The sequence below is a fragment of the Sardina pilchardus genome, chromosome 21, assembly GCF_963854185.1.
Source record: "Sardina pilchardus chromosome 21, fSarPil1.1, whole genome shotgun sequence".
NCBI lineage: Eukaryota > Metazoa > Chordata > Actinopteri > Clupeiformes > Clupeidae > Sardina > Sardina pilchardus.
Genome location: NC_085014.1, coordinates 20,890,244 through 20,914,698, shown reverse-complemented (window position 1 = coordinate 20,914,698; position 24,455 = coordinate 20,890,244). Strand labels below are relative to the sequence as shown.

The 24,455-nt window shown below is 40.0% G+C and overlaps 2 protein-coding genes and 1 long non-coding RNA gene across 5 annotated transcripts in view; 1 reads left to right on the top strand and 2 right to left on the bottom strand.

Annotated features, from left to right (window-relative positions):
• The window catches only part of LOC134069016 (transcription factor COE3-like), a 114,139-nt gene extending 110,156 nt beyond the window's left edge, over window positions 1–3,983 (bottom strand). For both annotated transcript variants that reach the window (XM_062524866.1, XM_062524867.1), the window contains exon 1: window positions 3,491–3,983. In XM_062524866.1, coding sequence (XP_062380850.1) covers window positions 3,491–3,624 — 134 coding nt within the window. In that variant the 5' untranslated portion in view covers window positions 3,625–3,983. The remainder of the gene's footprint in view (window positions 1–3,490) is intronic.
• Window positions 3,984–7,833: 3,850 nt separating this feature from the next.
• LOC134069368 (uncharacterized) lies at window positions 7,834–10,055 on the bottom strand. The gene is made up of 7 exons (XR_009936813.1): window positions 9,923–10,055; window positions 9,585–9,641; window positions 9,327–9,380; window positions 9,089–9,166; window positions 8,723–8,755; window positions 8,488–8,562; window positions 7,834–8,361 (listed from the first exon to the last, which is right to left on the bottom strand). It is a non-coding gene; the product is annotated as an uncharacterized LOC134069368 (long non-coding RNA).
• Window positions 10,056–14,077: 4,022 nt separating this feature from the next.
• Window positions 14,078–24,455, top strand: LOC134069367 (ubiquitin-conjugating enzyme E2 D2-like). 2 transcript variants are annotated; one of them, XM_062525329.1, is made up of 8 exons: window positions 14,078–14,539; window positions 19,345–19,408; window positions 20,194–20,225; window positions 20,352–20,429; window positions 20,629–20,734; window positions 21,856–21,949; window positions 22,252–22,307; window positions 23,681–24,455. In XM_062525329.1, exons 1-7 carry the CDS (start codon window positions 14,516–14,518, stop codon window positions 22,298–22,300), a joined length of 447 nt encoding a protein of 148 aa, XP_062381313.1. In that variant the 5' UTR covers window positions 14,078–14,515; the 3' UTR covers window positions 22,301–22,307; window positions 23,681–24,455. The 2 variants fall into 2 exon arrangements, with proteins under 2 accessions (XP_062381313.1, XP_062381314.1); XM_062525330.1 differs by lacking the exon at window positions 22,252–22,307 and having other exon boundaries at window positions 14,081–14,539.

The following is a 24,455-nucleotide window of genomic DNA, read 5'->3' as shown; positions in this document are numbered from 1 at the left end:
GTTTAAAAAAAGGCCTAGCGTACAAACACACAAGGGGACTGGAAAGAGAAAGACATCGTTAACAATAGAGGATGTGTGCATAATAAGTCAATGACAGCAACCCCTTCAGAAATTATCGATGGGTATCTGGCAAATCATGCTTCAGTATCACTGCCACAGCTTTTGCACCTTCCAATCCACAAGGGCAGTACAGAGCTGTGGATTCATTGATTACTATTTGTGTGACAACGCAGACTAGGTGTAACTCAAGAGGACATGGTTGCATCTCTCTCTCTTTCTCTCTTTCACTCTCTCTCTCTCTCTTTCTCTCTCTCTCTCTGTCTCTCTCTCTCTCTCTCTCTCTCTCTCGCTCTCTCTTCCAAGCCTAGGTCTATGTCTCAGCTTCTCTGTGCCACATATTCATGACTTATTCTAATGCATGTTCAGGGAATACACCCTCAGTGAGTGACAGACTACATCAATCAGACGCGGTCCTAGACTATTCCGGCCTGATGTATGGGTCTCCTCTGTGTCCATCAATAATCAAAACAGATAATGCTCTCACACAAACAAAACTGCAGGCCATGATCATTTTGGTTAACTCTCTTTGGAGACATAGAAATTAAAAGTGCTCTGCCATACTTTGTTGATATGGTATCATACTAAAAATGTAGAATGGATATCCATTATAGACCACAGTATACTATATTGGATATTTACCTAATAAAGTGTTTGAGACAAGGACATGGGCTAATGAAAGATATATTTTATAAGGACTGAATGTATTATTATTGTCGTTTTGATATATAAAATCAATAGTGACCACGGTGTTTTTGGAATTTAAATAGGCCTACACATTGTTGTTAGAATTTAAATCATTGAGGCATATATTTTCTCTAAAACACATAACATTTTCAAACAGTGAAATAATACATCTGATTTCCCTGTGCTATCATTCCCGGTGCTAGAGATGCGATAAGGAACCCATGCCGAGATCATAGAAGACACAAAAGCGCTGATTTTCTACAATGAACGATTTCTGAATGGGCGTAAGCACCTGCAAGAGGTACATCCTCAGATGGACGAGCAGACATCACTCATCGTCAGTCTGATCGAAGCATATACAGTATCCAAATGCACTCAAAGAGGCCATCTGTCAAGGCACTGAAATGATCTCAATCAATGGATCTCGAACGGCTGTGATCGCATTAGGGCCAATTAAGTAGTTCGCTGTGGCATGTCTTTCACAACAGTTGTGGACGCGTTACAGCAGAGCAATAATCCCGTGTGAGTGTTTGGAAATATAATTACGCGCAAAATATGAATATTTCCCTGATCTGATCAATGCACTTTGCAACTGATCTAAACACATTTGCGGCAGAAAAATGGAGGAATAGAACGGTTAAATATATTTTGTTTATTTTTATTATTACTTTCATAAAGCAAAGTCAGAAACAGCTAATCATGGAATAAAATAAGTGTTTTCGAAAGATGGCAAGTGTGACGCGCGCATATAATCTCAGGCACAACGCGCGGGCCGTAGCGTGGGTTTGAAAGAAGATACCCTCATCTCCAAACCTCAGCGCAAGCATCCGAGGGTGACGACCTCCGTATTGAACTTTCATAACAGTCTGCTATTTCGTGGACTTTGATAATAGGCCTATATGCCTTTATGTCACATTAAAAACAATCTGATGTAGATCTGATTTGTTAGATTGATTTTCTTCGGACACACAGCATTTCTGACAGCTAAAAACATATTTTAGTTTCACAAGACTAGATTTGGCACTTTCTTCATTTCTTCATTTTATTCTACCTTTGAGGTTGTGTTGAAAGAATACTTTTAAATAACAATACTAACTACAGTAAAGGTTTTGTGTAGGCCTACCTGATAGATTAGATATCCCTTGCTCAAAATATATCAGTAACCACCCACGTTTCTCTTATCATATTATTTACATTTGCTTGAAATACAGATGCGTTTAGCGAATATATTTTCCATAAATAAAACACTATGTAAGGGTCGTGCATTTCAGGTGAATTTTAACTCCCATCAGTTTACTCTCATTTAACATTCGTGTTTTAGACACACCTGGCAAAGGGATGAGTAGATTGCTCTTTAATATATAGGCCTATACATATTTATGCCATCACTCCGTTCAGACTACAGATAAGCATGTCATATACTATTATTTACTGTGTTGATATGAGGACTTAGTATGCATAATAAAACTAAGGAGAAACTCTAAACAAAAACAAACTCAACTTTTTCGAATCACCTGCAACAGTCACCTAACCTATACCTTTGCCTATTTGAACATTTTAAAACGCACACTCTTTTCCCTTGCGAGTCATCAACCACCAAAGGAAGTTATAGAATGCTCTTGTGGAACTTTTTTGTTCTCAAAGGAAGGCTTGATTGTGCAAAGAATCGTGCGCATCCTGCATGTGTATTTCGAAGTGTGGGTTTTGTTTACGCTTTAGGAACAGTCTTGCGAGGCCGCAGAAAATCCCAAAGGTGCATCTGATACTAGACAGACATCAGCCTATCATTAAATTACGTTACCCCCTATACTTGTATTGGGAGAGTAAAATATTCTTGTCGTTTTGGGGAACGGGACCAAACTACAGTACAAACGTCGCTCGAGTGGGGCTCCTGATTCCTGCGTGTTGCTCGCACGCATCATTGGTTTCCACTTAGTTGTCTTCCACCTGTGCACCCTTCCTTTGCGTGTTTGTTGTCAGGGATACAAATAGGTCGCCTTTCAAATTAAAACGTTCTGTCTTTCCAATTACAGCCTATTTCTTGATGGTGGGCCTGAGTGCCAAAGCTAATATGTATTAACAAAATGCACAAGTAGCTTTTTAAAACAAGGCCAAACTCGCCGAATTATTATGTGGCTTCGTCTATTTAGATGTCAGTGAGATTTGCAAACCAGTGTCAATATTTGGACAATAAAATTAAGCCAAATATCCTAGGCACAAGCGAGGAACTTCTTCCATACTAGACGAAACAGACTCTCAGGAATCGTCAACTATTCATCATATAGCCCACCTTATATTTAGGTTAAGCGATAGGCTACTTTACGATGAGGGCATGAGTCATGACACAAGAAATGTCCTACATTTCAAGCCTTTGCAAGAGTACACTTTTCTTCTTATCTCCGTGAAATAGCTGGTCTTTAATTTAGACATGAAGATTTAAAATCGCAATGCGTCAACTATTTTTGCAGTTTTTGTGTGTATTCTCAGTAAAATGCATAGGCCTACCACAACATGCTTAAGTCTATAATGAGGAAAGATGACTTTATCTTCCATAAGTCTTCAACGGTGCAAACTGTCTACATCGCATTTCGTTACTTCGTGTAAAGTCCAACCAAAGCGAAAAGCACTTCCGTTAAATGCGTAACCACACTGGACTAGCCTTGGACAATTTTCGCCATATTGCGATGTTTGCATGTTATGTTCATTTTGTCAACCGAGCAGCGGTGTTTCTGAGCAAGATGTTTACCTTTGTGCTGCTGTGTTGGCATCTAGTATCCCCGCGCTCTGCATCCACGAGCGGACCGGAGTCATGCCGCTCGTGAGGGGTTCCTCTTTCATGGTCAAGGCTCCCCGAGGGAGACTGTCCTGGATGGAGAACATGTAAACAGCCTTCAGGGATGTCGCTCAGCACCAACTTGCGTAGAATAATCCTCTTGCACTCTCAGAACAAGGCCACCTGGATTAACAAAACCCAACTGAAAGGGAAAACCTTCCCTGAAGTGTAACAAGGGAAAGCGATAGCGGTCCTTATCCAAAGACGTGTGCCGTTATCCCTCTGGGTGTTCCTCTTTATTTTAGATTCCAAACCAAGTTCAGTTCGCTCAAGATTAACCGGTCTCTAGTTAAAAGAGGGTGGAGAGAAGGCAAGTGTTAGAACTAAAAAGCATCTCAAAGGAGAGCGATCAGCCGGGATCAAGAAGAGCTTCTCGTCGCGGGGAGAAAGAGGGGAGATACCGAACTTGCTCAGAAGAAGGAGAACATACGCGCACGGGATTGTGAAATGAAAAGTGGGATAAAACAGGCGACTGCTTCAAAAAGGAGTAAAATGAAATGATTACCAAACAAGAGGGAGGGATGGACCAGGGAAGGCTTGCTCTCCCTGGGGAAATGGGGGATTGGGTAGCAAGAAATCGCATTCCCTCCCTCCCCGTCTCTTTATGCCTCCTCTGTCCCAGTGGAGCGCACCTTCTCCCGGGTTCGGAGGCTCATGTGCTCTCAGGGGGGGAAAGCATAGACCTGAAGAGGGCGGAGATTTCTCCTAAAAAGGGAAAATCATTTAAATGTCAATCCCCGTCTTGCGTTCCTATTGGCTGTAGTCATCCATTGCGTCATTTTCAAAATTCGCCGCAAAAAATTCTTCCGATAGGATGCTGTACTGCTGAAACAACAGCGCTGGTGAACGCATGGGCAAGAGCCGGAAAAGCCTCATTGTTTTATCTTATTACAAGACTTCCATCTATGGATTTTTAAAACATTTCGTGGAAAATGTGTGAATTTGGCACAATAGGATTTCCGGACATTCTCTCCATCAATGTCTGATAAGTCCTTTGTTGAACATGCAAAATATCCCTAATGAGCATGCACACCTTAAATCTCTGATTTTAACAAACTACGAATGAGTTCATGTTAAAATGCGCATTCTCGTCTTTTAAGGCAATTGCAGGTGTTTTATGAGTAGCATGGTCGACTAATTTGAAAAAGCCTAATTATAGTAACGCTCATACACACGTCAAGTTACAGGTTGTCGGTAAGCATGAATTCATACGGCTACATCACGGGATGCACCTGATATGAAAGTAGGCTGAATGCGAAGCGCTATATGGTCTGGGACACATAAACCCATCATGGGATGGGAAACATCAAGTCACCAACTATCGCAGGATGTTCTAAAATTAAATGACTACCGTAAGAAGTGAGAACTAAATTCTCGACAAATATGGAAATAAGTGCCAGTTAGTTTTCTTTTAAATTGTTGAACGTTGTATTAGGCCAATTATTATTATAATTATAATTCTACTAGCCTACTAATTATTATTATTGTTGTTGTTATTATCATCATCATCGTCATTATCATCAATATTGTTATTGTTATAATTAGTATCACTATTTAAGAAATAATGCAGGCAATAGGCCTAGAATACTATCTTAGGCTTCAGTGAGGATAGGCTACATTTTATATATCGTCGACTGGTGTTAAATATATTTAACTTGTGCCACAAAAAAGTGATATTTCAGCTAATTAGGCAAGAACTTAAAAAAACAGCCCGATTAAATATTGATAAAGCACGACTTTTCTTAAGAACTGGAGCCAGAAGTGGTCCCCAGGGAGTGCCAGCTACTGAAATATATCTATTTGCACCTAAATAAATATGTTAAAACAGATTAATGAAATCACAAAATGTATATGCTATCTATAGCCTACCGGGTCACAACATATTTGTCTCCTATCGGGCAATTTATTTTGTAATAAAGGGCTAATATTAATAAGCTGTTTCACCATTTCTATCTTTTCAATTTTCATTGCCGAGTGAAATTCCATTTGAATAGCCTATCAAGTGGAAAGGACAACCGTTTTTTATTGTTATTATTATTAATAATAATAATATTATTATTATTAATATTATTGCTATTATTTCATTCATGTCAGATTAAATCCTCACATGTAAAGCCTAGGTCAGTCGTTGCGTTTAAATGCTGCATTTGACTACAGTGTCAAGATGAGATTTCGGAATGGAGACGGACCCATCTTTACCAAAGGAAAAACTCCAGAGGCGCAAAGGATCGAACGGAATGACAGCAAACATGTATGTCCTGAAAGACATCTAACTAAGCAACGGCACACACCGTGTCAAGTGTCACCAACGAGGTCAATCAAGACAGTACAGTGAAAATACCTTGGGTCCTTAAATCTTGGTTTGACTGACAACCTCGTTGGCGCCATGGAGTCAGTATGGCTATATGGCATTCCGTAGCTTTAAGTCGAGGAGATTTTGTGGCCTGTTTACTATATGAGCGTAAAGGTTTACACCTCCACACAAGAAAAAAAATTACGATCTCTGGCGGCAGACGGATGCATGATGCGTCTAGCCCACCAGTTCCATATGCACACACATTAAAAAGTGCATCTTAACAAATTGACTTAACTGTGTATTGATCAATGAAGTAACTCTGTTTGATATTTGAGTCTGTTTCATTCATTTTGCACGTGTTGCCTGGTCCCATCTATACACAATCTTATTTCAGGCGATATTTTGTGCCTGCATGGCCCGCACGATTTGACTGCATGGCTTTCCGTTAAGCATAGGCTAACATAGGCTATTTGATCCCTTCAGATCAATGTATTTTAAAACGCCCTTTTAAACACTCTCTCAACTTTGCGCGTTCGTCTGCAAATCATGAGTTGATCCCTCTAAATTCACAGACTGAGCGTCTATCGGTTAGCCTATGCTTTCAACGACTTTTCATGCATTTCAACTGATAGCCTAGCATTTGAATTTTAATGTAAAAAAAAAAAAGAATAATCCAATTTGGCTTTTGTAACGCCAAATGAATTTAATGAATTTATATATATTTCGTTTTTACCAGCATGCCGTTTTTAGTCATTGCAATTCATACGAACTAAAGTGAAATGCAAAGGCTTAGAAATGCTGTCCTTTTCAATCTCGTTGTTGTGCTTACCCTCTGTGATAAAATGTTGATTACTTTGAAGTTGTACTTTGTTAATTTGGTCAGATGTGAAGTGACAGTATTCTGCCTCCATCTAGTGGTGTTCTGTAATGATTGCTGTTCAGACAGCCTTCTGAATGTGCTCATCAAATTGGAACAATTCCATGGGACCAGATTAGATCACTCAAAAAAATCTACATTGGAAATACTGTAAGCACAAAACGTCTTTTTTTTCATTAGAAATCAGTTGACACATAGGCCTAGTTCAAATTCCTTGCCACATGGCAGGGCTCAAATTCTTTGCAACATGGCAAAGATGAGTCAACTTGCTTGTCATGGTATCGGTAGAAAAGAATGCTAGATTTGAAAAGCAATCATTGAAAGTTTTAAGAAATTCAAAACTTCCATCAAAGAGTTTGTTGCATCTACTGGGGTCACAAATCCATAATTAAGAAATCTCCATGCCAATATATTTTTTATCACTACCAAAAGCGGTTAGAGTTTGCCAGGCAGACACCATCATTCTAACAGGGACAGGGTGCTGTGGTCAGTCAAACAGAAAAAGCTTTTTGACACCAAAAACTCTAGGTTTGGCATTCAAATAAAGATGGCTACAAAGAAAATCACCCAATGCCATAAACATTGCATATAATCTGTTTCCCCTCCAAATGCCTCGGCCATGCCATGCCAACTCCAGTAGGCTACCTTGACAACCTGTGGGTGAGCTCAGCAAGAGAGCGCCCAAGAGACAACCCAGTCTGTGAGGCCTGGAGAAATTCTGCACTGATGAAATTGTTGGAAATCTCTTCCTCGCCGCTCTCAAGTCATGGAAGATTTCAAGCGACGACTCAAATGATGCTATATTGGCAAAAAGGGACTACTAAATACTAAATGAGGTAATGTCAGTAAACAGACACATATTTTTAATTATAATGTTTTGTGATCACCTGTGATTTAATTATTGTCTTAATTGTGCATACTATTATTTAGTATACATCTTTATTTGCAAATTAAAGACAATATTTTATAAACAAATAAAACAAACAAATTATTGCCTTATACTTCCTCGATGGAATCCAATGGTCACAAAAAAAGGCCCACAAAATTCACTGGAAAGAACATAAAGAAACCCGAGTCATGTGCTTTACCCTCACTGAAACGTCTTTAATTTCTTACAACCAGTTTGCCTCAATTTATAGAACCATTCAGTCAGAATCTCTGTTCATTTGGAGATATAGAGCGCCATCTAGTGTCCACTCATATTTAATACAGTATCACTCAAACTGTACCGCACGGTGTATCACCTCACTTAAATGCATTTTGTTATGGTTTTCATAAATGAATACTGTATTCGCTGATAGTTTTATTAGACATTGTTCTTAAACACCAGCATACCTGAGTGAATATGTTCTAATCATGTCAGTATCAACTAATCATTTTACATGCAAGGAAGAACACAGAAAAACTCCAAAGTGTCATTGATTACCACAAGACCTTTGAAACCGGTCATGCAGTCATACAAAATAATTGAATACATGGTCAGCAATACAAAATGTACACTATGATGCCATGGCCTGATAAATCAAAGTTCAGATTTGAGCTTGAATTTGGGTTCAGTTTTCACGCAGTTGCTCATGGCAATGAGACAAGAGTAGACAGAATCCCCCAAACCTACAAACAAGACAAAAAGAACGTTCATCTTTCTTTTTGAAATATATTTTTCTTGCCTTAACAATAAAAGTGCTAAGCAAACAAAATGCTCAACATAAGCTTTATTGTGTTTATTTAGCTTTTCACCTGAGAGGAATCCCATGGTCCCTTGGCTCGTTATTAATCCCTCTGCACACTTTTCAACAGCGCAATGAGCCATACCTGTGTGTGTGTGTGTGTGTGTGTGTGTGTGTGTGTGTGTGTGTGTGTTTGTGTTTTAGAGAGAGATAGGGATATCACATTGTCATTCAAGCATTCAAGAATGCTGCTGGACTAGTTTTAGAATGCAAATGAGAAAAGAAATGAACTGTAGCCTACTTACGTCTGACACTGGAATCTCCCTTCAACTGGTAAGCTGAAAAACAATGCGACAATCATGTTTTGAAGTGTCTTATTGTAAACCGTTTCACATATGTACACAGTAGTCAGGAGTTTAGATTATGATGACCAGGATGCCAACGTCACAACTACATTTTAGTATGATGATTGAAGAAGAACAAAATATGTGCAAAGACACAAAAACACTTTATTTCTCCTATATATACAGTGAAAAAAAATTTGGCAAACCAGAATTTTTGCTGTATGGATTACAGGCTAGAAATAATGAGCTATACGCCATAAAGTTGTGGCAATGCAGTGCAAGCCCTGTGAGTAGGACATATATCCTATATCATGAAGATCCACTCACAAGAGTCTTGGTAAATAAGATCATATCCCAGTAACAGACATGGAACAATGGCATTCTTCAGCTTTTTGCTCTCACAATCTGATGGAAAATAGAAATCAAATACTGATTAGTGATCTAAATCAAGAATTTAATTACCAATCTGTTCCATCACGTGAAACTGTTGGAATAATATATTTACTAATTGCATTACTATTAACCTACACTGTATAATCTGTGATGATAGGTTGTATATTTATACCTTCAGTGAGACAGGGCGTATTTGCAGATGTAGCAAATTTAACTGCAAAGCAGGCTAAAAACAAAGAGGTAAAAAATATCAAGCAAAATTCATATCACATCATATTCATTGCTCAAACAACATTCAATTATATTATAGCCAAGTTAGAAGTGGGGATATGAAATAGTATTCTATATCAGCATATTATCAATGTGGTAAGCAACACAATTTCTGAAACTCAATAATTAGTCCTTCATTGAAATGAGAAGACAGTGCTACCTTTGACTTCATTTAGGGGAAAGACATTACTTTCGCTTTCACTTTGCTGGACCACACCTGTTCATGAGAAATTGTATATATGTAAAGATGGATAGTCCATAACAAATCATCATGGTAATATGGCACAGAGTTTAATACATTTCTCAACATTTGATCCAAAAAACGTATTGGAAAAAGACGGTTTAACTCCAGTTGATTAATCGTCTACACATCAAAGCTCAGCTTGACACTATATGGCCAGTACAACAGCTCAATGGTTAATGATAAACAGATAAACATGGAATGAACACAGTCTGTTTAAGACTTTTAACAAATCTTCATGAAAGTCAATAACTTACCAACAATTAGTCCTACCACTAGAAGTATTGCCAGTGACATGACTGTTTCTGCCCAAACTGGTTTCTGTTGACAGCAGCACAGAGAGAGGGCAACTGCAGCAACTCTGCCACTGTGCCACTGTGTGTGTCCGACTCACATTAGAGGTCACAACTTACTTTCATTTCTGTAAATCTTAACAATAGACTGCGACACTCAAAACCTGGAGCCTGAAAGACTGATCAGTGATCAATGAAATGATGGAAGTTTCAATTTCCTCCCAATTAAGGCCTATTTATGTTATTATCAAAATAAAGAAACTTAAGATAACCACATTATCAATTTAGTATTCTTGGGGAAACTATTTGCATAACGAAGAAGACAGCTGTAAGGTCTGGTTGTGATGGAATATGCAGATCAGCAGGTGATGGGAGACAAAGCCTGGTGCTCAAATATATAGCTCAAATAAAAAAACCCTTTAACCTTCATTGTAAAAGTAAACAAATGCTAAGTGGAAAACAAATAACACAACTCAAAATCACCATCAAAATTGAAAGAGCGACTCAAACATGTAAATTGATGGCTGCAAGGGAATCTGCAGTGCCCTCCAAAAATACTGGCACACATGCTAAAGTTGATAATAAAATCATCTTTGTTGGGTTTTATTTCAGTTAGCCTATTAGTTGGTTTGAATTGCATTGAGCTCAATGAGAATGAAACCAACTAATAGAAATAAAACCTTGCCAATCTCTTGGCATGATGAAGGGTATAGTGTTGAGTGGGGTTATTTTAATTCTAAAGGCCAAGGGGACTTTACCAGGGTGTCCTGGATACATGAAATAACTGGCATTTAAAAAATAAAACAAATCAAAATGTGCTAGCCTCTATGTGAATTTTAACACTGTGGGTTAACATAGGCGTTCCAATACGTATGACCCCTGTATTTTATTTTAATTTATTTTATTTACAATACATTATTCATTCACAAAGAAAATTGATGTCCTTAAAGGCTGAACATTTCCTATTTTTTTTTCATTTAAGGCATTAAGATCAATTTCCAAAAGATGATTTTATATTGTAAACTTTAGCATGTGTTCCAACACTTTTGGAGGGTACTGTATGATAAGGTATGTTTTTTTCAAGATATTCATTTGACCAAAGCTAAACCAGAAAACTCAAAAAGGGCTCGAGCCCCTCATGGGGTCAGGAGAAGCAGGTGTCCTTGAGATCACATAATTTAAAAAATGTAACAAAATAATAATAATAATAATATTAATGATAATAATAAAAAACAATAATAAAAAAATTAAAAAAAAGTAAACGCCTACAGATCCAAGCTTCTAAAATATACAGCCATGGAATCATTTTGTGTTTTTCTGCCCGGTTCTCCAAAATAATACCACTGCCGGTAATAGAGGAGGAAGTCTGTGCCATTTTCTAGAACTGACATTACCACTTTCATTTCTGTAAATGTTTTACAAAATGTCTTGCCAGATAACTTTGATCTGCTGAAGAGGAAAATCAATAAAGCAGCATTAAGTGTGTAAAACAAAGTGAACAGCATCAGACATGCACACAGCTTCCTGTAATCTGATAGAACGGTCATAAGAATGCCTCTGCTGAGCCCTAATCAGTTTACCTTTATTTTACAAACTTGGAAGTTATGTCATGATTTATGCTCATGTCATTCTCTCAAGACAATAAAAAAGCCTCTCTTGTTATTGCGGAAACGATGAAGCAGGTTCTCAAAGATAGCCTGGTAAAAGACTACTAAACTTCTATCTGATACCACCACCATGAAATCGCAGGATATGCAGGCATTGTTTTTATTGGCAACACAAGCTATGTGTGCTCCAGGTCAGAGAACCATCAATAAATCTTCCAAGGCATTAGTATGAAGAAGAGATATGAGACATGGCCAAGCACCACCAGGGGCCTTCTTAGGGCAGATGCATGAGAACAGTCTCTTTAGTCTGATCAATGGCGTGATTGGTCAGCCAATCATGCTGCCCATGTATTATGACCATGGATGGAGGGGTTATTATGAGCCACTGGGCCCTTGAGAATTGATTTTGTGCATATTAACAGGATTTACAGCACACCCAATCAGATATCAGGAGTGAATTATAGGCCTAACCCATGCTATATGACTGAGGGGTCCTATCATGACAAATCACATGTAACATGTTATTCCACTGCTTGGATGAATTTCCCAATCCCATTGTTTAGAATGTACATTTACCGTATGTTATTTGCACACCTATGAAGTAGCTCCAATTTTGAGGTCACATTACACTTGCTTATTAATTCACCAAACTTGTTGTGATGTTTAAATGTAATGTAAAATGTAAAATACAGACGTTCAGAACATAACAATATGTATGATGGAGGTGACTTAGCTAGTTGCATGGCAGTAGGCTAAGTGAAATACTGTAGCAATGTTTCAAAGCTAATTCATTAGAATCCTTTGATATGCTTTACATTGGGAGAGATTGTCCATCCATTTAGATCTAGTAACAGCAGTTTGTCCTTGAAGTTGAAAAATTAGTTGATATGTGGTGGAGAGAAGTAGTTCTACAAGACAGTTTTCGTGATTGGCAACAGTGGAATAAACGGGATAATGGACCCCTCATCGCTTGGTTCACAGAAAGACATGCACTTACTAGTTGATGTTGCATCAGGCCATTTTATGACCTTGACCGTGCATTTCTTTCTGTGAACTGACTGCCGTGTCATCGATTATCCGATCAGTTCATCCGATTATCATCAATAATTTATTTGAGGGGCTCCTTTCAGATATCAGGGGTAAATGACAGAACCCTTGCTAGATTGAGGTAACCTGTGCTATTTGACTGAGGGGTCCCATTCTGGTATCGGGGGTGGGGGACATACTGTAGCCACTAAAGTTACTGTAGAGGCTTGGACTACTGGCCACCTGAGCCCAATGGGCCCCTGGGCCTGGGCTCTGAAGGCCCATTCAGTGATCTATTCCTGATATAATGATGTTAGTCATTGACACATTGTAGGCCCTGTGGGACCCCATGCAGAATCCTTGGAATAATCCTGGCTTGCTCCTGTTCATCATCTCAGAGAAACAATGTGGTTAAATGAAGCATAAAAGCTTGATTTGGAAAGAGCTGAAGTCAAACCATCTCATTCAAACATCATGAAAAGGTGTCAGACAGCATACGTCCCTGCAGACTTTCAACAGTCTATGAGCATGCCAACAAGATTATCTAAACCAACTCATGTGTTATGAGTTTTAATACAACACTGTCATTTGAATAGATTAAAAAGCTCTTTTATCCCTGACTCAAATAAAAAAAAATGTTAAATGGCAGACAATTGACCATTGAGCATGAAGCCCTGTAGCCTACCCTCTTTTCTTTTCCGCCAAGGAGTTTATGTTTTCATTGGGATTTGTTTGTCTGTCTGTAGGCCTATTTGTTTGTTTGTTTGTTTGTCTGTCTGTTTGTTGGCAAGATGGATTTCAATGAACAGGAAGGTCTGTAATGAAGGAAGAAACGATTAAATTTTGGGAGTGATCCGGATCACCGTCTGGATCCAGGAGCAGATATGTTTTTGCTTGACGGAGGTCTGCGGCCTCGGAGTGCTTTTCTTTTTTAGTAGTAGGCCTAGGGTTTAAATTATTTTAATTGTATTTTTGTGATGTAGGCTAGGACTGAGTTGCCCTGTCTTTTGTGTCATAGGATGTTTTTTCTGTTGACATGTAGGCTAGCATAATAGCAGAAGATATCTGTCCTACATTGTGAGATTATAGGCCTAAAGGGAATTTTGAATCTTAAAATGATTAACCTAGGCTACTGAAAGACAATAGGCTGTCACTGGGCATTGTGGGCAACAGTCTCAGGATGACAAGATGGGTTGATGTTGAAGGTTTTTGCCTTTTTAAAAAAAAAATAAATAAATAAAAATAAAAAAATGAAAACTTCACAAATAAAATATTATTGATGGAAACTTACCATAGGCAATAGGCATAACCGACCATGGGACAAATTTCCTCATATCCTAGGCTACTGCAATGACACAGGCTGAGTCATGAATGAAAACGGCCTAATATGGACTGTCAGGAATTCCTCAAACATTGTTCGTCAGATCAGGGTTCAGCCTAAGGACTTTGAATGGGTAGCCTTGTTGAAATACTCGTGAAACACCTTCGGTAGTCCTCTCTATGATTCATACTTTACCGTAAACCAATCAGTTACTGCATACCACCGCCCTTTTTACGTGGTGGGCGGATTGATATTAGTTTGGCCTGGTTGTCTGGGTGTGTGTAGTTCCGGCTGAAGCGGACATTTTGTCAATTGAGAGTGGAGGATAGACACCAGAGTTGGGGATTGGGGATAGGGCTTTCTAGCCACATTTTATTTCCCCGGTTTGATTTTGAAGTGCCGGAGTGAATCAGCTTGTTATACCGCTGCTAAACAGAGGGTGGAGAGTTGAAGTAAAGTTAATTGTACTTTTGTTAACGTTGACAAGGCGTCTAGAAGATTGTTATTTAGTGTGATATACTCAAAACTCGACTGGCTAGCTAGCTCTGATAAGCTAGCAGCATTTAGCGACGTGAGCTTCTTCTTTGGTAATTGACATAAAGAATGGCATTGAAACGAATTCACAAGGTAAGACTTTTAAACAGATCTGTCATCTTTTGCTAGCTAAGGTTGCCAACACTTTACAAGTTAGCTACTATATGCAACTAGCTAGAATAAATAACTTGTACTGTTAACGAAGGCAATGACAGCAAGTTAACGAATGCCTTATCACTGTGGTCTGTCTGGGCCAGCTAAATCGTTAAGTTATGTTAGCCTTTATAAATGGTAATTAATCTTAACAGGTGGCCGCTCTATTCAAACTAGAGAGGGTACAAAAATACAGGTTGTAACATTAGAATGCTACCTGACTGTTCACCTTAGCTCACTTACAGAGACAGCGTAGTGTGAATTGAGTTTAGCCGAGTTAACATTAGCTCGCAAGCTTTTCTGCTATCACAAATAGCTATCATCAACTTATTGTTTACACCGCGTATGCTTGTTAGATTGTTTAGAATGGCAGCGTTGTATAGCCCATGTTAACCATCTTCGCTACTCGCTTATTGCCTTCATTGGGTTGTTATGTTCAAAACAGCTACCCATGCTAGAGATGGTGCTAGATGTCTTAGCTAACTAGCTGCTAATAGCATGTCAAAATAGATTGGTTTGAGTAACTCGACGTTTATGGTAACGTTGACGTTAACTGATTGCTAGCCGTGTGGTTCCTCGATTCGTAGCTTGAGATGACAAGCTTTTGATAAATCAGAAGCACGGTCAACGTGAATCAGACAAGTGATTGCCATGGCAGTTTATGCGACGGAATAACTATTTCGTTTGAGTGGACAGTTAAACGACTGGCGTTAGCTATGATGGCTTACTTCATTGCTAACTTGATCTTCTACGTTAGCTTGGTAACATTGGAGAGATGGTTGTGCTTCAACCGAGAACTTCAGTAGCTAACGTTAAACTTGACCTGTTTGGTAAAATGCATACGAAATCGCGTTAGCATTATGTACCCTTATTTGATTCTTAATATGAATAATATGGTACGAAATGTTTACACAGGTTTAACATCAGGTCGGCTTTAACGTTTGTAAAAGTTGTTATTAATGTTTAGATACCTTATCTGTCTGTACAGTTCATGGTACAGCTCCCCTGGCATGAATTGGGATTAGGGAGCTGTCTCTGGCCCGTCCTGTTCTGATTGTATTAATTTGATTTCAGGGGTATAAACTTCATGTAGCTGAACAAAATGCACAACTGTAAGTTACAGACAGCTGATTATGGTCGATTCCGTTTGGCTGGTGTTATGTAGTCCGTAGGGATTTAAACTTGTTGGCTCAATGATCAAATTGATCAGGCGACTGGTGTTGTTTAGTATTAATGTGGGTTAATACTTGACTCTTTGAAATATCAGAGCATGATTTTTTAATATTTGTCACGCTCAAGTTGAAATAGTTAAGTTTAAATTCGTAACTTCGTGTCCAGGGAACAGGAGTTATGGCAAAGGCAGAAAGATGAGCTGTCTGTATCCCATTCCAGAAAGTGCCCCCTTTGAATAGGGACTCCCCATAGGAAAGTTACTACAAGTGGAAGCTCTTCCCCAGCTAGCATATGTTCTGCCCTCCACCCAATCTAAAATATGTGTGTTTAAAAATAGGTGCTCTTCCTTCACTGCTGCCTCTGATGCAGTCTAGGCCACTGGTAGAAGGGGTAACCAGGTGACTGTTTTCTCAGTCGAAAAAAGGTTTACTGCATACTTTCAAATGTAGCTCTGACTCAAATAATCCATCCTTGTTATTGATGTGAAACTCACAATTCAGCATGTTGTCAACATCAAGGGTATTAGGGTTAAGCCACAGGGTTGTTTATCAGCATGCTGGTGTTTGTTTTGACTCACCGGATATCTGCATTGAGGAGGTAGCCTACAATCGGGTGGTTTAGAGAGATGTTATTTTCCTTCTTATGAAAGAGTCGGAGGGGGAACAAGATAGGCTATAGGCTAACTAGCTTACCTTAATTATTTGTGAAGGGGAAGGATTCTGAGGGCTACCAAAAACTCTTTGGAAAAAGTTGTCAGTCCTTTGCGTTGTTGAACAGGCTTTTATTTGACCCTTCTGTGTTCAGAAGGCCATATACAGGTTCATGCTTGTGTCCTTGTGTGAAATACTTGCTGGAGCTGTGGTTGGCTTGTTTTGTTAAATGAGATTGGCTGTCTACTATGTCAGGCTCACGTAAAGCCGGCACAAACCACAGAAGATTGCAGAAAACATCTCAGTTCTGAGGTCTCCCTCATCCTCTTGTCTTTATTTTTTATCACTCTCACTCAGTGACTCGATATATTTTCTCAGAAATACTTGTTGGCTTCTGTGTAACTTCAGGCGTGTCTGTGGGAACCTTTGTTAGAGAGATATGGCTGCTGAGACAGGCACTTCGAGGGGCAAAAATAACTAGAGGGACAGGGTTTTTGATGCGGAAACTTGACTGAAGCATGTCCCTGTTGACGACGTAGTTTCCAGGGTGTGTCCTTCCACACAGCCAGGTTAGGCTAACTCACCGGAACATCCTGAGTCTCACATCCACTCTGTTCACCACGGGTGAGTGGATTGCCTGGCTATCATTCTCTGCTTTCTGTGGAGGCCTTCTCTAACCAGATAGGACTGGTGTGAGGGGCACAGTGAGGACACAAAAGATCTAGGCTAGATGGTAGGGGAGATGGATAGCACAGGGTGTGGATGCTGAAAGTTGTGCACATACTTGTTGACGTAGTTTGTTTCCAGGGCGTGCCTTTCCACACAGCTAGGATAATTCACCTGACTCTCTTAAGTTTCACATCCACTCTGTTGAGTGTAACCTTGTGCACTTTTAACGACCCTTCTGTTGTCTGTTGGACACGGCCCTCAGTTCAGTCACAGAATTGCTTTCATGGAAAGGTCAGCATAATAGCACTTCATTGTACACATAATTTGCATATGGAAATGTAATCTTTGGCATATGAAGCTTCTTGATTTCCTTTTGCCTGTGCCCTGTGTTTTTACCTTTCGATGATGATTGGGTGGGGGCTTGGGTGCCAGATGTGGCCTTTGTCAAGGACCTTGAACTTCATTGCTCTCATTGCACTATCCAAGTCCAACCATAAAGCTCATGACTAGATGAGTCCCAAATTCCAGAGTTCAGTGTGTATTGTAGTGTAGTGCACATTTAAGAAAGCACACTGTGGACTTTATGCATGAGACCAACAATTTCATTGCCACATGCCTGTGTTGTGGCCATCTGGTGGTCTTTGCTCTGGAGAAGGCCTACCTACTGGCATTATGTAACACTACCATCTCTGAACTATTGGCTGTTGGCCTAAGCAAGGAGCCTCGTTCACCCTGTGCTTTGAATTGGACGAAAAGGCCTGTAAAGTTAACATGCACTGAAGAATTGATCTTTTGTCTAGCTATCACCATGCTAAGCTCAATCTTAAGATTGATCAGTAGTCTGGGGAGTCTGCGCTTGATCTCTATTGCACAAGAGGTGTGATCAGTGGGCATAGTTCAATTGACTCTGTACGCTTTTGGATAGTCCTTTAACCAATCAGACCTCAGAATCATGATCCAGGTGTGCCTTTTGGATAAGCTAGTTTCTGATTGGACCCAGAAGATGTGGACAGGAAGCAGGAGATCCAGGAGGAGTGCAGGTTTCCAGCCTGAGCTGCAGGGCGAAATCCAAATCGCCGGCAGATCAGGCAGGGTTTACCCAGCCTAGATGGGCTTATCATTTATGATTAAACCCTCAAGGAGCCTGAAGTAGCTGGTAGCATTTAGATTAGTTTCCTAGAGCTTGATTACGGACACAAACATAGAACAGGGGTCCAAATTGGAAAGGCGTTTACGAGGTGTCGAGAGGCCTGACCCAGATATTGGCCGCTGGATAGCTGGCTGTGCACTTGTCCGGCGGTTGGCTTCCTGGATCCAGAGGAGGAAATGGCAGGCAGAACTTGGCATGGTGTTGCGGACCCGCACACTCAGAACAAGCATGGTGGCGTTCATAGGCCTAGCTGCCAATTACACTTCACCATCCAGTGTTCATATTATTCGTTAAGCCCTACCTCTGTCCGCTTCTCATTTTCCATCCACTTTGTTTACACGATAACTTAGTGCGGCTAGAATATTCTCCAACTTGTATCTCTTTTGAAATGTTGACAATTTTGCTTCCAGTATGGATGTTCTATGTAATATATGAGTGACAGAAAATATATGTTTACTTTCATATGGCTTAGGCACCGTCTACCATCACATGATTAAAATACATATACAAATCCAACTGAAGACGGAAGTGGGAAAAACAGATTTGTGAAAACCGAAGTGTCGTCGCTCTTGTGCGGTTCAGGAATAAGGTGGATAGTCACATTGTATCTAGGTCATAGCCAATAGCCCAGTCAGGAGCAGGGTTCAGAGAATCCTCAGATGAGTGAATATTATGGGCAGACCGAGCTTAACAGTCTCTTTGAAGGCTTGATTGGCTGTTTCTGTAGTGTAGTATAGATAAGGATGATACAAAAGCTAATGTTGTGAAGCACGCGCACACTCTAGTTCTGTGCAATCATAGGTCATGTCCAGGCATGTGATGGCCAGTGCTTTTTGAGGAAGGGTAGAGTTGCACTTCAGAGGCCCACCTGTTTTCATACATTTAGAAGAGAGCAGGCTAGGCAGTGGTGTATTTGGATGATTGACGGTAGCACATTCCTTTTGACATGAGGACCCTAGTGAACTCTTAATCTGTTATGTGTGTTTTGTTTGTGTGTGTACATGTGTGTGTCTGTGTCCATTTGGGGAACAAGTGTTACATTGGCCTAGGATGGCATTAGTATAACGTTAGACTAACCTCACCTTCCCCTCTGTTTTGCATAGGAGCTGAATGACCTGGCCCGTGACCCGCCGGCGCAGTGTTCAGCTGGACCAGTGGGAGATGACAGTAAGCCCTAGTGACCACCTATATGCTAACGCCCACTAGCGCCGTCTGATGCACATCAAGTCACGCCAAAGTTTAGAACTCTGTTACTTTTAACAGAACAAAGCCAACTGGCGCTGTTTGATGCGCGTACAGTAGGCGGCAACGTTTAGAAAATGTTTCAACTCCATAGATGAGAATGTCGTCGCCAGTGGGTGTTGGTCTATGTATGATGCAAATTTTGTTACCAAACTATCCACACAGCACATCAATGTTGTGTCTGTGTGCCAACTTGTGTTTGTTGGCTGCGTGTGCAAGTTTGAAAGCATTGGCTAATCCACTTACACCATATACATTTAGCAGACCAAAGATCTATTACAGATGCTAATTTGCACTAGTATGCTGGCTCTCTAGGAGTAAAAATACTAAAACTTGCTGAAAAACATGAGTTTTGTTAATTTCATGCTTCAGTGATAAGTAGTTGACAGAGTAAAATAGAGAAGCTGTAAGTGGCTATGAAGAGGCAAAAACATATTGATCTTTCTGGAAGATGTTGCATGGCATTGATACTCTTCCAGACACAGTGATTGAGGTGTGATGAATGATGTATTTGCAACAGCTAAACTAGTAAATCAAAGGTAGGCCTATTTGGTAGAGACACTTCTGGAGACACTAGTAAACTTCCTGAAGTTTTGGAGTATGCCTATATCCATATCTATATGCCTTCAATGACAACATGTACTCTTGTTCAGTCCATGCCATGTAGACGGCAACAACGTGTGCTAACTCGCTCTCAATCTCTCTTTCAGTGTTTCACTGGCAAGCTACTATCATGGGGCCAGTAAGTATACCAGTAGTACACCCACACACAATATTTGCTTTCTTATTACGTCTTTCTTATTATGGCTGCAGTAGATTTCCCGTTCTTAAGCCCTGTTTTGTCCGTGTGTGTGTGTTTTTTCCCCAGAATGACAGTCCATATCAGGGGGGTGTGTTTTTCTTGACAATTCATTTTCCCACAGACTACCCTTTTAAACCACCTAGGGTAAGTGTCCTTTATTTTGCTACCATGTCCCATGGCAAACACATGTGGATTTAAATTGTACGCACATTGTATGTGACACAGATGCTACAAGTAGCAAGTACTGCAAGCTATCACAAGTTCTGATCACAAATGTCTGTGACCCTGTACGGTTCATCAGTTTATCGGTTTCTGACATCATGTCTTCATTTTCTCTGGACAGGTTGCGTTCACCACAAGAATCTATCACCCCAATATTAACAGTAATGGCAGCATCTGCCTGGATATTTTAAGATCCCAGTGGTCGCCGGCATTAACTATCTCTAAAGGTAAGATGGCTGCCGCCGGCCCTGAGAAGCTCCTTCAAATCATGCTGTACTCAGCTCACAGGATGTGGTTGTAGTTTGTAGTTATTCTCTTCTTAAAAAGTCCTAATATAGTAATATAGAAATAAAAATAGCTAAGCTGAATTAAGTTAAGTTACTTATTTGTGACTTGGGATGAATGTTTACACAACCGCCCTGAAGCTGATTGTATTTGTTTGTTTGTCCAACTTGATTGAGATTGTATAATTAGGTGGGAGGCCTATTGATTCATTTTTTAGAAGCTTCACCTCAAAATTACAAACTGGTATTTTGGAGTCTGATCAGATCCAAACTAAGTTTGGCTGCAAATTAGATTTTAAAACACATTTCCGTGTTTGTTGATATTGTTTGCGTGCCGTGTGACATGTTTTGCGTACTAACCCATAGCAACAGCATTGACTGCATCGACCGTAGTGCTGTATAATGTAGCACACAGACCCTTGCTACTCCTCCATTACTGACACTGTCCAGTGGGTAGTCGCCACATGCATGCCTGTGCCGTCCGGTTCATTTATAGGGCTTGCCCTCCACCACCTCAATAGTCTGTTACACTCAGCAGTGGTATGTAGGTCATACCAGTATGCTGTTTATCTTCCAAAACAGGAGGAGGCAGTGCAGGGAAAGGAATGTGTGATGGCAGTTGATTGAAGACGTGTGTGACGCTGATAACTATTATAACTAGCCTAAGTAATGGCACTCCTACCACGCACACATAGGACTAGCATGCATTGTTTTGTCAAATGTTGAACTGTTTAGCCGACTTGATGCATCTGTGGTAGCCAGTGCTGAAGGGGAAATATGTTTTGTGTACTTGTTGGCACAACAATGAGAGGAAGGGAATTAAGAGATGCAAGACTATGACCGAAAGGTTGAAATATTTTTTTATCCGTTTGGGGAAGTTATTTCCCCTCTTTTGATGTGCAAGGTCTGTAGCAAAACATACATGTGGCTGCCCACTTGCAGAACATTGGCTATGATTTGAAATGCTCTGAAGCTATAACATTAAAGTAGATGTTGAAAATCTCAGGTAACCATATGAGCATGTCCTGTGTCCTAATAGTATTCTTGTTTTTGTTCTTTTGCAGTTCTTTTGTCCATTTGTTCTCTCTTATGTGATCCAAACCCTGACGACCCCTTAGTGCCAGAGATTGCACGCATCTACAAAACAGATAGCGAAAAGTGAGTACAATCACCATGATAACACACCTGTATTATTATTAGTAGGAGTATAGTTTGTACAGACCGTATTTGTTCTTTTTGAGAGATGTTATGTTGTAGAAAGGCATAAACATCTGACTTCAAGATGGAGTAGCTGGAGATAATTACAACTGAGGACAACTGCAAGTCAATGAATCTGTTTAGAGATGTTCTGGAATCTTAATCTACCTGCAGAATGGTTGACATATGAATAATTGACTTCATCTAGACCTACAGTATATATAAAAATGATCATGTATAATGGGCCCCTTTCCACCTATCAGGTATAATAGACTAGCAAGGGAATGGACGGACAAGTATGCAATGCTGTAGGGTTGAGGTGAGCCCTGGTCAAGCTATGTCCTGCCAAAGGCTTGGCCTCAAACGACACTAACTGCATTTGGCTGAAGCACTTCTGTGCGTGCGCACTCTGTACGCAGAGATATTCTTTGTTTGAAGTGTTGAGTGTATGTATTTATCTGGTAAAGACTATGCGTGGTTAAAGCATGATCAGACAATGAACTGAAGGCCTAAAGCTTCTGTTTTTGAAAAACAGGTGTATATCAGGTGTATACATTAGTATACAAGATGCGAAATATTCTTAATAATGCACATTGGATATATAACTGATTTAGGTAAAAGCTTGTGTTCTGTTTTTTGCCACCCACCCTGATCATCTCGTTTGGTGGTGCATGACTTGCAAAGCTTTTGGTTTTTTCTACCATTTCCGCCCCAGAAGGGGCGCCCTTGGATTAAGATTGAAGCTTGTGTGCATGCAATGTTGCGGTGATTTCAGAATCAGTCCTTCTTTAGCGTGACTTCCAAGCATTTGGTTAAGAAGTTAAGAAGTTGTGAAGCATTAAGAATGCCAAACCATGGTGATGACCATAACAGTGCCCAAAACAGTTTCACTTCTGTGAAGCGTTGCCAAAAAAATAAGATGCATTTTGAGAATGCAGGCATTGCATTTTTGGTCAGCAACTAGTACAAACTGAGTTAGTGTTACTGGGAAGCTCAGAATTATTAGCAGTCCCTCAGTCCCTCGCATTGCTGCTGGAAGAAAACTGCTAATTTTGCTAATTATTTAGCTGGACTTGGCTTTGTGCCATGTCACAGTCCTCATCATACATCACAATCTTTCAGAAATCGACAGAATAGTTGTGTGATGTGCAAAGCATCGTGATCGTGCACAATTTTTATGCAGAAAGGTGCCACTGCCCGCACTGCCCACACAACTCATAAGATACTCAGATGTGTTACAGTTGCATAACTATATGTTTACATTATTTAATATGATTGTGTTATATGGCATCATGGTGATCATGTTCTCAACCAACCGGAGTTGTATTAGCCTTTATCGCCAGGATTTAGGTGGACTGCTTACTTTTGTGATAAGAGTGCTTCCAGACTGAGTGTGCATGCATGATGAAGCATGATCACTTTTTGGAGTGAAGTAATTTAGATGAGTTTTAGGATTAGAGTTTTGAGATTAGAAGTTGTGTACAAATGTTCTGTTGTTACATTTTTAATGCATACTTTCCCTGATATTGGTTGAATTATTGTGACCATGACCACCTATGGTGTGTGTGATTTTGAGCACCTCCTAAAGAAATAGACTTTGAAGTTGTCTTACTTGCATGTCTTTTGCAACAAATGGTCACTTTGTTTTTGTTGTCCAGTGCTAACGCGTTTTCTCCATCTGGTCTCTCTCAGGTACAGCAGAATAGCTCGGGAATGGACTCAGAAGTACGCCATGTGATACCTGGTTCTAATCAGGCCCCCGCCCATTTTGTTTTGGCCCGCCTTACCTCTCACCCCCCCCCCCCCCCACCCCAATTTACTTCCCTTATGTGATATTCTTTATATTTTCATTTTCCTCACACAAGATGAAAAAGATGGAATTGCTATTTTTAAGTCAACACGTGGGGATGACCTTGCAATCAGCACTTTCCCCCCCCCCCCTTTCCCCTTCAGTTTTTGTCGAAGACGCCCTACTACGGAACTGAGCTATCCACGAAGCATGTATGTGTATCTGGCCACAGCCACTTTTTATGGAAACTTAAACAAACAAAAAATGTAGAAATCTTACAAAAGACGGCGGCAGCAAAAAAACAGAAAGAAACGCAGGAAGAAGAGAAAGTACTCCGACGCTTCCACAGCTGGGATCTACACGAGGTGCAATTCCTATCCTGCGGCGCTCTTTCTCCTGTTGTCCTACCTGTTCCGTGTGGAAAAACCTCTGGGTTGGTGCTCCAGTATTATCATTTCGTGAGCTTTCTACTTAAAAACAAACAAACAAACAAAGAATCATGAACGATAAACTGATCTGTGAAAGAAAAAACTAAAACAAATCTCGCTCATAACTGACTGTTTCTAAAGCAAACAAGAGCTGCTAATCTTATAATATCAGCAGTTAAGGATAAGGAAAAAAAAGATATCTATATATTTTATGCATGTAAATTAAAAGTTAAAAGAAAAAAAAGAAAAA